We start from the raw sequence: 13,727 nt of genomic DNA, 5'->3' as shown, positions 1-13,727 counted from the left end.
AGAAAGACAGTAAAGCCTCTTAAAGGAGATGGTATAGACAGTTGTGAACTTCCATTATACAAACAATTCTAAAGCCCTTTTCTACCTTAAGTCAACCATGTATCCCTTGGTTTTCTCAGCAAGTTCAAATTTATTTTTAAACGGCATGTACTTAAAGTACTCAAGAACCAAATCACCTCCTATCCTGAATCTGACTTAGCTGTAATTTGGTGTATATCCTAGGGGGAAAAACCAATTGATGAGTGTTAAAGCATCAGCTCCCTTCAGTGGAGGTTTCTTGGCAGATCTCTCAACTAAACTCTCCATATACAAAAAAATGAAACATATTCTTACCACAAAAGCCCAGGAAAACATAAGGTATAAATAACCATATGTGTGCATACACACATACACACACGTGCTATTGTAATTTGCTTAATAATCTGACCCAGAAGGAATCAAACTAAATAACTTTCAAGGAAATGCCACTAGAATCATCTTTTAACTTTACACACATCCACATTCAGAACTCTGAATGATCTGTATCTACTCAAACTACCGGTGCCAGACTGTATCTACATTCACTCACTTGATCGTTTATTGAACAATATGCCAGGCATTTTACATCAATTAACCCTATTCTCACAATGATTCTGTATAGTAAAAGTTATTGTCCCATTTATAGACGAGAAAACTGAAGATTACAGGGGTGAAGTGACGACAAAGTGGTCGCATAGAATCCTACAGGGTTTTCTGACTTCTTAGATCATTTTGTCCAAATCAATGAATATGTCTAAGCTCTATTCATTTCCAGGTGAAGGAGTTAGAAGCCTCTTTAAGTCCTTTTTGCCCTGTGGTTTTAAGGTCATAGTCAATCATGCTGTATGGTCCAAATACAGAGCTGACGGCCTGAGGAGGAAGTGCGTTCTCCATCTGCAGCGGCGTGCACACCATTTTCTCAATCCTCTTGAGCACAGACAAACATGGGAAGGGTGTGTGATGACTGACAGTCTCTTTCAAACCTGAAGATCTATGATATTCCTTGAGCCAACGGTAAGGAAGAGAAAGCATTTACCGCAAAGCTGAGACTGTACTTCTATTCAATTATTTACATGCTGCAAAACAGAGATGTTCCAGGACTCTGTCTTCATATCTCCTCTTCTATATGTGATAGCAGATGCAGAAGCTACCAAATGGTCTCCAAGCTGTGTGGAACTTTCTAATAGAAGAAAAGTTAACATATCTACACAACTGAAATTGTGTGACTGACAAAAGCAGGTGAATCACTTAGATTTCTCTCACTTTTGGTTGAGAGAACCACAGAAAACCGGCTTGGGGAAGAAAAAAGGAAAACTGAATTGACTTACGTCATGGAAAACTCCACAAATATATATATTTGGCTCTGGGTACAGCTTGATTTTAGCCTCACATGATGCCACTAGGGTCCTCCTCAGCTCTGCTCCCCCTGAACTGGGTCTCTTTTGAAACTCCATGTGGCACCCAGATGGCTGTCGCTCCTCCAAGGCTCATATCCACACACTTCCATAGGAGGGGGACGGCCAAACACAACCACCCCTGCAAATGTCTAAACACATCGTCTTGGTTCCAACTGAGTGACGTGCCACATCCCTGAACCCATCACTCTGGCCAAAGGGATGGGATATTCCAATTGATCAAACCATCCAAATTACATGGTTAGATAAGAGAAAAGGGTGATTTCTCAAAGGAGATTCAAGGCACTTTACACACATTATTTCATTTAATACTCGCCTAACCTCAATTTGTGCACGAGGAAACTGAAGCTCAAAGAAGTTAAGCAACTTGCCCAAGATCACATACTAGTAAGGAGTCTAGCTGGAATTCAAACTGAGGTCCAACTCAGAAACCATGTGCTAACAAAAACTAGACACCATCTCTCTCAATGTTCTTACCTGCATCCCTGACTCACCCCTAAGCAAACCCTCTGAAGCCCTTCTGACGGAGCCTGTCCTGAACCTTAACACACTGAAACTATCCCATCGCTACTAAAATCAGCTGCAACTGCCTTTCGTCGAGTGTGATTCTCTTTAATTCAAGAAAACATACCACCTTACACTTGCGAGGTGCTTTACAATAGCTGACACAAGAGACATGAATGAAGTCTGTGGGTATGGGCCAGCCCCGTGGCCAAGTGGTTAAGCTCATGCGCTCTGCTTCGGCAGTCCAGGGTTTTGCCAGTTTGGATCCTGGGCACGGACATGCCACTGCACATCAGGCCATGATGAGGTGGCGTGCCACATAGCACAACCAGAGGCACTCACAACTAGAATCTACAACTATATACTGGGAGGCTTTGGGGAGAAGAATAAAAAGAAAAAAGGATTGGCAACAGCTGTTAGCTCTGGTGCCAATCTTTAAAAAAAAAAAAAAAGGAAGTCTGTGGGTAGCAGGAAGCAGGCCCGTATACCCAACCCAGAGCCAGGATGGGGAGGAGCAGACTTCATCACTTATCTGGACATCAGGGGCAGCCCAATCTCTATTACTCACTAGAAATGGTCTCATTAAAGAAAAATCCCATGTTGTTTCTGCACTGTAAATGTGCCAGCAGCTCAGTAGGAAACATTTCCAAACAGCAAAAATGTTAACCAGAAAATGACAATCTGATCAGAGAAATAGAAAATCTTTTATATGCAGCATGTAAGTGAGCAAATTTACAGATCAGTTGCAATGTAAAAAGTAACATAATTTAGGGCCAGCCCTGTGCCTGAGTGGTTAAAGTTCCGGGCGCTCTGCTTCAGCAGCCTGGGTTCGCAGGTCTGGATCCCGGCATGGTCCTACTCCGCTCATCAGCCATGCTCTGGTGGCAACCTATATACAAAATAGGGGAAGACTGGCACAGCTGTTAGCTCGGGGCTAATTTCCTCCAGAAAAAAAAAAGGAAGATTGGTAATAGATGTTAGCTCAGGGTGAATCTTCCTCACCAAAAAAAAAGTAATACAATTAATAATTTCTAATATTCCAGGGGAAAAAAGTTTTATTACATTTAAGCAAAGAAGTCAACTAACAAGATTTTACCTTTTTTGTTACTAGAAAGCCATAAAAGGATCCATCTTTTTTAAAAGTAAGAAAGTAAATACTTTTTCAGAATCACACAAAAACATAAACCCAAAACCAAAGAGAAGCTGTAAGGATTCTTAAAAGGGTCCTCAAGCTCCTCCCACCTCAGAGCTGAGACAAGACTCGGCAGTCTCAGACGAGGACTCCACCTCTGGCAGAAGCCTTCCTCAGCACTGAACAATCCTGAGAGTGAGAGTCATAGTCAACCTCAGGGCCTCCCTTCAGCTGACTCCTGAATGAGTTCAAGTTACTAAACTCTGTCCCCAGCCCTGTGTGATTTCTCTTTTTTTTTCAATCAAGGTATAGAAACTGTTCAGAACTATTCTAATTTTTGTTGACATGAGTTTGAACTGAAATGAATACCCTATTAACATTGGGTAAAGAGCTCAATACTAGGAATTAAAGAACACTGCAAGGCAACATTATCGTATGCCCTTCTAGGGTGTCCAAAATCACCATCTGATAAATTAAATGAAAAACTATCATTCATTCATATTGATTAACACAGGCGGTATCCTAAATCTTTCTTCTCTTTCTAAAGATAAAATAAAGTGTGATTAGACGTCAAGTGACAGATCACTTGTGCTTTTTTAATTCCATAAATTCCTTTGATTTTCTCCTATGAGCTCATTTTTATCCCTGAGCATTTCCCTCAAGGAGACTCAAAAGATAGAAAACAGACCAAAAAAGCAGAGGTCTGGGAGGTCAAAAGGCCTGAGCTCCAGATCCTGCTCTGTTCCCCAAATGAGGAGACCTTAAAGTCACCATTTAACCTCCCTATCTCTTAGTTTCCTCATCTGACAAATGGGAACACTTGCTGCTTCCTTCATAAGACTATCATGAAAATCAAATGAGGCCAGTGATATGAAGCACTCTAAAGGCTTCAAAATGCTATAAAAACATTAGATACTGTTATAACAATTAATATATTCCTAGGCAAAAAGGGCCAAATATACATGAATTCTAGATTCATTATTCATATGAATTTACATGGACAAGGGAGCACATAGATATAGTTTTCATTTTAAGTTAACTGAAAAATTAATTCAATCCCAAAGAATGGAGAGAAATAAACTAACCTGTCTACATCCTGTTAAAATTGATATCCACAATACAGGAATTATTGTGTCTCTGAATTAACACTGTATTCACATTTTTTCAACCTAAAAATTTAAAACTGCATGACTTATCCAAGTTCTGTCACTTACAATCCAGGATCAGTAAATGGGGACAATAACGTGGGATTGATATGAGGATTGACTCAATATGTGCAAAGCACTTCGGATCATGTTGGCACACGGTACCTGCTTTGCGAATGTTTGTGCTACGGTACAGCAATGGACAATAAGCCAGATCTGGGTTCAGACCATTGCCCCAATCTCTGCTAGATATGTGATTTGAGCCACAGGTTCTCTCATCAGTCTAACAAGGAAAATAAAAGATTGAAAAGATACCTGATATACTGAAGGTGTTCAAGAAGTGCTGATATTGGTGGTTTTGCTTAGAGTAACAATGCCTAATAGTATTAATACTAGTAAACGGAGCAGCTTCCTAAATTCTTTAATTTCAGTGGTTTATTTAGGTCCAATACAGTTCTGAAGAGACAGCTGCAACAATCTTGGCAGTAGCAAAACGGGTGAGCCTTTAAAGTGGTAAGTATAGGATGAAGTTCTCAAGCACAATCCCAAATTTAAGTCTGTTTCAGACTCACCACTGCCAAAATATTTTAAGTAGCCAGAGATACATTTACCCTTGAGAAGCATACAATTATTCCTTTACCTTCAACTTCTCACAATCTCAACTCTCCTACAAAGCTTCTGTTGTCTAATCAATCTAGTAAGCAATGTTATTCCACCAGAACAAAGCCATGTGTTGCTAAACAATTTGTAAGATTTCCCAGTCTTTGTAAACACCATTTCTTGCAAATTTTAGTGGAAAAATGAAGAGCTCTTGGAAAAGCTTTAAAAAGTCCAGACTTTTTTTCATTTTCATTTCCCCAAATTATTTTCATTTTTCATTTCCCCAAAAGAGAGGGTGGAAAGAAAGGAAATAATGAAGACTCTTTTTTTAAATAGGGGGAAGTATCAAAGAATAGAAAAAGAAACATCTCTGGATAGGGCCAAAGGCTAGGAGGACTGTCCTCCTCACCTGGGATTCCACTTGACTCCTCTTTCTTCACGGCTTCACTTCCTGGCCACAGACAAATATGCTACCTCCTCCTCATGAGGAGGCTTCGTTCTCAATTCCTTGCATTTATTATCATATGCTATCCTCTACCACTTTTTTGGACCTCAAGACAGTTAAATCAGAGCTTGCTAGAGAAAAAAAAAATCTGAGAAACCATCTTCTAACATGCATTTCCTTTGCTACAGACTTCCAAGCTGTCAGGTGGTCTGATGATTGAGAAGACTGGCGACTTGCAGAAGATTAGAACAGGACTCTGGGTCAAGAACCCAAGCCCTCCCTCTCCTCAGGCTGGGTGGTTTCCCCACACTTGCCATATTTTAGCATTGTATTTCTTGTGTTTCTTATGTCTCTGTTTCAAGTTTGTGCTATTTATTCCCATTATCAAGCAAAAATTCCCATTGCCGATCTATTGCTTGATCTTTATTTTATAACCAAAATATTATATCTTAGAAATCAAATAAACTACCACTCTCAAACAGCCTTTTGATGAGAAACCAGCACCTGAATTACAAAAGTATGGGAAAACTTCTCAATATCATTTAGTTTTTTCCCTTCTTATATGCTTATTTTCGTAATAGAATTATGTCAGCAGGGACTAAAACAATGTCACCTTGACTACCTGACTCTTTTATGGCTTCTTATCTGCAATAAGCTTAACTTCATGCCCAATCACTTCAAAACACTTTTGAAAGGATGATTTCCATCACCATTATACACAAGTGATTGGTGTACACACAAGTAATAACAGTAAACATAAAACAATTTCCATGTGAAAAACGTCATTGAAATCTAACAAATCCAACATGTGTCTGCTGAAATCCAAGCCACAGGAGTTATTCAACAACCTCAAACATTTCAGGGATTCACGTCTTCCCCAAGTCACCTAGCCAACTGTCAAAACAGAGAGGGGGGCAACAGAAAATTCTCACCTTACAAAAATCAGGTGCTTTTCAGATATAGAAAAGAATGGAGAGAAAGAATACCCAAAAAACTATCTAAAGAATGGAAAATAATAATCCTACCACAGTTACCTCTGGATAAAGGATTCTCCCTACACCGCTTTAAATAAAAAAATAATTCTAATTTCATTTGGACAGTTGTTGCTGCTATTTGTTTTCTTGGCTAAGCCACCTACATGTGAAATTTAATTATACAATGCAGATACCTGGACCACTGAAGTCACATGTCCCACTTCAACAAGATTAGAAACAATAAGTATTTGATTACACGCTCTCCAATAAAAAACATATATATAAATAAAATGCAATTACCTTTCCAAAGTCACGAACATCAAACAGGTCAAACGCCTCGAAGAGTTCACTCTTTCTCATTCCAAATGTCTCGCAACAGGCCGTGAGGAATGTCCTTATGTTCTTCAAACAGAGAAACTGAGGAACCGGAAATAGCTATTAGTATACAGTGAATCATTCTGAAGGCTACCTATCCTCTGTCACACCCAGAATGCTATAAAAATGACAGGGAAGAATCAATCAGCTTTCGAGCTTGCTTTTCAATTGCTCCTTTAGCAGTATTTATTGAGTACCCACTCTCTCTCAAGCACATGTGACACAGCTGTGAGCGATACAGACAAAATTTCTGCCCTCATGAAACTGACATTCTAATAAGAGAAGACAGACAAGAACAAACTCAGCAACACAAACAAAAAAGTAAATTATTTTTATTTTCATATGGTGCTAAGTGCAACAGAGAAAAATAAAGCCAGAAGGAGGGATCAGGAGTGCTGGTGGGGATGGGGTGGCAGCAGCTTAAATGGGATGGTTAGAGAAGGCGTCAATGAGAAGAGGACGGATAAGCAGAGATTTGAAGGTGGTGAAGGAGCAACCCACGCAGAATTACAAGAAAGAGTATTCCAGTATGAAGTAGCATCCCACACCAAGGTCCTGAGGCAGAAGGGTCTGAGGAAGGGGCCAATGTGGCTAGAGCAGAGTGAGTGACAAGGAGAAAAGTAGGAGGAGTGCAAGAAAGGTAAGGGGCCAGATGCTGAAGGACCTTGTTGGACAGGCTTTTACTCTGACTGAGATGGGCCATCACTGGAGGCCTTGGGGCAGAGAAGGGATATGATCTGAAGTTCTATGAGGGTCTTCCAGGCTGCTGTTTGAATATAGATTGAAAGGAGCCAGAGCAAGGAGAGAGACAAAAAAATGAGACAGGATGCTACTGCAATAATCCAGGTGAGAGACAACCACAGGAAAACCAGGTGTTACATTTTGATGATATTAAATTTGAGATGCTTATTAGTCATCCAATGGGATGTGGGGCAGCAGGCAACTGGATATACAAGTCTGGAGTACAGGGTACAGAAGCGTAATCCAGACATAACTTTGGGAATCTTTAGAGTATACAGAACATTTTTAACCATGATATTGTCTCAGGTGATTTTGGGAGAAAGCAGAGGAGATGAAAGGATCTGAAGCCAGATTATCTTAGGAGATCAGGAGAAGAGGAGGAGCCCACAGAGGGGCTGAGAAACAGGGACTAGTGAGGAAGGAGACCAGGTTTTCCCTGAAGCCAAAGAAAGAGTTTCTAGGGAGGAGTGATAAAACTGTGTCAACTGCTGATCATGGTCAAGTAAGTTGTTACGACATGCTTCTATTTGATGGGAATAACTTGAGAGAGAGGGGAAAGTTGGTTATGCAAGAGAGGGGGACAGTCACCCAAATGAAGTCCTTGAGTAGGCAAAGGGGAGGCAGATCTGGTGCTCAGGTGGGAACTTGACCTTGAAGAAGAGCTTGCTCAGCTCAACAACACTAACAAGAGGGACAAGAGGGAAGGCAGACTCTAATGACAACCTGAAAAACCAACAGAAGTTACTTTCAGTCTCTCAGACGCTAAGATCCGCCTAAGCAAAGTACACACGTCCCCTGCAAGTGAATTCTTTTTGGAAATGTTAGCCACAATGCCACACATAAAAATAAAATTATTAGCCTCCAACAACTAAGAAACTTATTCGCTGATTATTGCATCTTTGCTTTCTTTTTTTTAAGCACCGTCAATGTTTTATTTTGTTGTGTTGTTTTTCATCTCGGTTTGGTTTTAATTTGCAGAAAGCACATTTTACTTGCTCTACATTTGAAATGTCCAGATTTTTCATGGGCTTAACTCAGACGCAGTTTTACCCTTTACAGGAATCCTTCTCAGAGGCTTAAATATTTCAGGAGGGGTTAAAACCACAGGGGAAGCATCGTAAACCTTTTGAAGCATGATGACAGCAGCCAATGGGCACACGCAGGCACTGCTTTCGCTTTAAAAAATTCATAAGAGACCTTTAAGACACAGAATCACTCCGCATGTAGCTCTTCCACATAGAATCGCTTATTTACAGATTAAAAGCCTTGCATTCTGCCAAGACAGACAATAATTACTCCCTTGAGGATTATGCAACTGCTCTTTTGCAATATTTTTTACATAATTAAGTGTCCAACTCACAGCTCACTAAGGAACAAAGGCATAATTGCATATGCCACCCTCTGAAGATGTCTCACCAAACTCAAATTTTCCCCTTGTGTAGGAAAAACGACAGTAGACTTCCACTCCAGCACTTTGATCATCAATTCAGAGAAGTAAGTTTTGCTACTGAAAGTTTAAAAAAAATTATGACGTGGTCATTATTGCATGCATACAAGAGGAGATTTAAAAACAAGTCTTCCCCTTACTTCTAGAACCAATCGTAACTTTATTTGCCCCCTAACTGGCTCAATTCTATAGAATTCCACAAATATTTACTGGATTTAAAAAAGGTCACTGGTATGCTCTCACTTTTCCAGGCAATCATCAAATTTGGTCACCCCTTTATTTATGTATTTTTTCAACAGTTTTTGAATGCCGACAGGGTTCCAGACACTGCAAATGCTAACAATGAATAAGATGAGGCTCTGCCCCAAGCTCCTCTATTAATCTTACCTGGATATTTTCACAGTTATCCAAAATTTGGCTAAAAACACTAGGATCACACTGCTTTGGTGCTCATGGGTGTCAGGCTCTGGGCAAGCACAAAACAGAGTTCAGGGATAAAGGAAGGAGGCCCTAATGCCATGACAGGAGCCCTGCACAGGGCTGGGCCTCACAGCCCGCCTGCCCACCCCAAGACTTCTGCTTCCTTTTCACCACGTTGAACTTTTTCTTCGTCCGGTTTAGTTTTAAAAAGTTCAAACCAAAAGACAAGCTGAAAGAATAGTATAATGAACATGTACTCAACAACTGTAACATATCAGCACATATGCTTTTGTGTACCAATCCTTCCTCTATTTATAAAATTTATTTTGCTGAAGTATTCAAAGTAAGTTGCAGACATTACAGTCACTTCACACCTAAATAATGCAACTCACATCTCCTAGGAATAATATTTTCCTACAAACCCACGATAGCGTTATCATGCCTAATTAATAATTCCATACTATCTAATATCCATTCTATATTCAAATTTCCTCAATTGCTTTTTACACTATCTGTCCCCCCCGACCCCCAGCCTAGGATCCAATTAAGTTTTACCCATTGCATTTGGTTGCTTGCTCTTTGCAGTATTTTTTAATCTAAGAATCCTGCTTTTTTTCTTTTTTCTTTAAATGACATTGACTTTTGAAGTCTAGATTGGTTGTCTCATAGAATGTCCCACATTTTGCATTTGTCTGATTGTGTCCTCTTGATATCATTAAACCTGTTCCTCTATCACTTGTATTTCCTATGAACCAAAAGCCAAGTCTAGATACAAGTTAAACAGTTTTGGCAAAACTACTTCATACTGTGAACTTCATATTTCATCACATCAGAAGACGCAAATGTCAGGTTATCTCATTATTATGAATGAGCTTCATCACTTGGTTCAGATGGTTGCCACCACATCTCTCTATTGTAAAGGTACATGGACCCCTCTAGATCAGTAAAAAACCTGGGGGTGATAATTTGGTCCCATGTGGCTATTCTACTTCCCAATAATTTTTCACTATGGATTTAGCATTCACTGACAATCCTTACTTCAATTATTCCATTTGGGACAGCAACATAGTGGTTTTTCTAATTCTGTCATTCCTTCCACATTTATTAACTGGCATTCTTACCTAAAGAAGAGTTTCCCCTGGCCTTTCTCCTCTTTACTCTTTTTTTTTTTTTTTTTTTTTTTGCTTGTGTAATAATCAACTGCCATCATTATTCTTTTCTCTTTTTTGTTGAGGAAGATTGACCCTGAGCTAACATCTGTTGCCAATTTTTTTTGTTTGTTTGTTTGAGGAAGATTATCTCTGAGCTAACATCTGTGCCAATCTTCCTCCACTTTGTATGTGGGTCACTGACACAGCATGGCTGACAAGTGGTGTAGGTTCACGCCTAGAATCCGAACCTACAAACAAAGGACACCAAAGCAGAGCATGATGAACTTTAACCACTATGCCATGGGGCCGGCCCCACCATCATTATTCTTTTTGATGTTCATATTGTCCCAAATTTGGCCACTGGGGGTCCCTTCAAACTGGTTCATGTGTCCTTTCACATGACTCCATTTTCTTATAACAAGTTGTCCTAGGCTCACCTCATATTTTCTCTGCTCTAGTTCTGGAATCAGCCATTTCTCCAAGCAGATCTGTTTCCATTTATATGGTAAATGATATTTAGAAACGAAAGTCTGAGCACCAGGCTGCGCCCAGATTACATGGGCCAATTACATCAAATGGACCAATAACTCCACCCTTTGCTTAAGCAATCCACCACTTGCAACAGAAAGAGTTAATGTAAACAAGATTGGCCTAACTGATTGATAGTGTATCTCTCAGATAATTCTACAGTTTTCTCTGTGGAGTGCCTAATAAGATAACTCTTATCTCACTCTGTTAAGAAAAAGGAAACAAGTTCACTGAAGAGGACCGATGAACACATGAGTGTGTCTTAAGCCTAGAGATGTGATTCTGTTTTGACACAATATTATTACAGTGTAAGTTTTTTCTTCCAGTCTATAGATTCTTTGAGATTAGAAGCCATCCGATAGTTTCTGGTTTTATCTGCTGCATCCTGAAACATTCTGCCTCCAGAGATGGTCTATGATGCACAAGGACAAGCACATCTCATTATTTTACAACTATACCTTACGTTTGAAAAATTATTTGACTTTGCTAAATCACCTAGTTTATTTACATGAGACAACTTCAGGATTTTTGGGAATTTAGGATTAGGATTTCAGCAACAAGAATAACTTTATGATTTTTTAAATATTAAATGTATCCCTACATGAAAGATACCAAAATTAAGGATACACAAAAAGTCTAAATAGCATTTTCCCATTTAATAAACATTAATGAGGTGTCTGTTATGTACTAGGCATCATAAAGTATACTCCCAATTAGATACTGATGTATTAATTTATTAAACACTTGCTAATTGAATGAAACTGCCAATCACTGGTATTTTTAACAAAGCAAACAGGACCCAAACTCTGCCCTCAAAAGTGATATTCTAGGGGCCGGCCCAGTGGCACAGCAGTTAAGTGCGCACGTTCTGCTTCGGTGGCCCGGGGTTTGCCGGTTCGGATCCCGGGTGCAGACATGGCAGCACTTGGCATGCCATGCTGTGGTAGGTGTCCCATGTATAAAGTAGAGGAAGATGGGCACGGATGTTAGCTCAGGGCCAGTCTTCCTCAGCAAAAAGAGGAGGATTGGCGGCAGATGTTAGCTTAGGGCTAATCTTCCTCAAAAAACAAAAAAAAAAGTGATATTCTAGTCAAGCAGAGCATACAGATAACCAAATGCACAGTTTTACACAGTAGCATGGCAACTGCTATGAAGAAAGCATTCGAGGTTCTTTGGGAGCCCTGGAGTATATGGGACAGCTTTCTGAAATAAGTGATAGATGAGATGAGACCTGAAGGATGAGAGCGAGTCAGCCACAAAAGGAGTGGGTTGATGTTCAGAGAGGGAAAGGAAATTGTCAGACTTGGGGTGCAAGGGTGTTCCAGGTAAACAGCACAGCATGTGCATGAGCACAAGACAAGGCATGGACTACTGGGGGCAGTGGAAGTGGTTCAGAACAGACACAACACTCTTCAGGGAAGTAGTGAGAGCAGACCTAGACAGGGGAGCCCCAACTTACATAGCAAGACAAAAGGATTCGGGCTTTACCGTTGAAGAAGTGATGAGGTTAAAGGGCTGTAAATACAGAGTGGAATACTCAGCTGTGCATTTTATAACTACTGTTACAGGAATTTGAGTGCTTACTCGGTACCAAGCTCCATGCTAAATACGTCATTTAATCCTCATAACAACTCAAACAGGAAAGTTTTAAATTTTTTGCTTTTATATATACTGACGCTTAGATGTTTACCCAAGTTTATATAACTGCATTTGCCAAAGTAATGGAGTCATGATTCAAATCTGGATATTCTGGCTGTAGAGCCCATATCCCTAACTACTATGTTATACTAGCTCCATTTTGCAATTTGCAGAATTAAATGCTTTCTGTTCTCTTTATTAGGCAGATGATTTGGGGTAGGTAGGCAAGACAAGGACAATTAGGATGCTGCCATATTTATTTGATGAAAAAATTATAGTGATTTGGACTAAGATGGTAGACGAAATGGAAAGAACTCTAGGAGGCAATATGGAAAGGAAATACCTGGTAATTGATGGAATATGTATGGGGTGGGGGGAGTGGGAGAGAAAAGAGAAGAATTAAGACTTATACCCATAGCTCTGTCTTGGGCACTGCATGGACAGTAGGGGCACTCACTGACAATGACAACTTGGCAAGCAGGGGGACAGCGTGTGTGAAAAGGGAACACAGATTGAGTCAATTAACTCATCTTCACGTATGGAAAGGCCCAGTAATGAGATGCTGCCTAGCCTCTCTCCCAGGTTATATCCAGTGACAAGTGACATATTCTAATAACACAGCCACCAGTCTTCAACCATCCTGCTCATCCTCTCTGCCTCTTCAGAAATACATGAACGGCTTGCTTATTTATTACAAGTTGAAGACTTAAAATGGTAGAAAAGCACTCAACAAAGGTGCAAATAACCTTCAAAGGAGAAAGTTTAACACCACCAAGGTCTAAGACAACCTAAAATTATACACGAGGCCACAGCTCTCTAGATCAGAAAACGTCTCATAACCAGACAGCTATCACAACAGACGAAACTAAGTGGCTTTTCAAGGTGCAGCCTCCATGTTACCACTTCAATACCGATGATACAGAAAGGAAACATTTAAAGGTCAGACTGCTAAAGTTCACTATAAAACTCCGAAAGAATCTCTCTTTTTCCTCCACTCCCTTTATAAAGTGCATGGTTTCTTTTTTTCCCATGTGTGTAAGAGCCATTTTGACCTTTCTCAACAATATGAACACAAACAGGATCGCTTCCCTTTTTTTCTTTAAAAGAATCAACATCTACTTCTCTAAAACTGTTAGCAATAATGAACTAGCTGTTAACTGAGGCTACATAACAGGAAAAACCTTCACAGCTTAT

General features: G+C 39.9%; 1 protein-coding gene across 2 annotated transcripts in view; it reads right to left on the bottom strand.

Moving 5' to 3' along the window:
* The window catches only part of VAV3 (vav guanine nucleotide exchange factor 3), a 353,022-nt gene that overhangs the window by 265,125 nt on the left and 74,170 nt on the right, over positions 1 to 13,727 (bottom strand). For both annotated transcript variants that reach the window (XM_070267249.1, XM_023641523.2), the window contains exon 2: positions 6,534 to 6,650. In XM_070267249.1, coding sequence (XP_070123350.1) covers positions 6,534 to 6,650 — 117 coding nt within the window. The remainder of the gene's footprint in view (positions 1 to 6,533; positions 6,651 to 13,727) is intronic.

Source organism: Equus caballus, chromosome 5 (genome assembly GCF_041296265.1).
Source record: "Equus caballus isolate H_3958 breed thoroughbred chromosome 5, TB-T2T, whole genome shotgun sequence".
Classification (NCBI taxonomy): Eukaryota; Metazoa; Chordata; class Mammalia; order Perissodactyla; family Equidae; genus Equus; species Equus caballus.
This window is presented reverse-complemented; position numbering and strand designations above follow the sequence as displayed.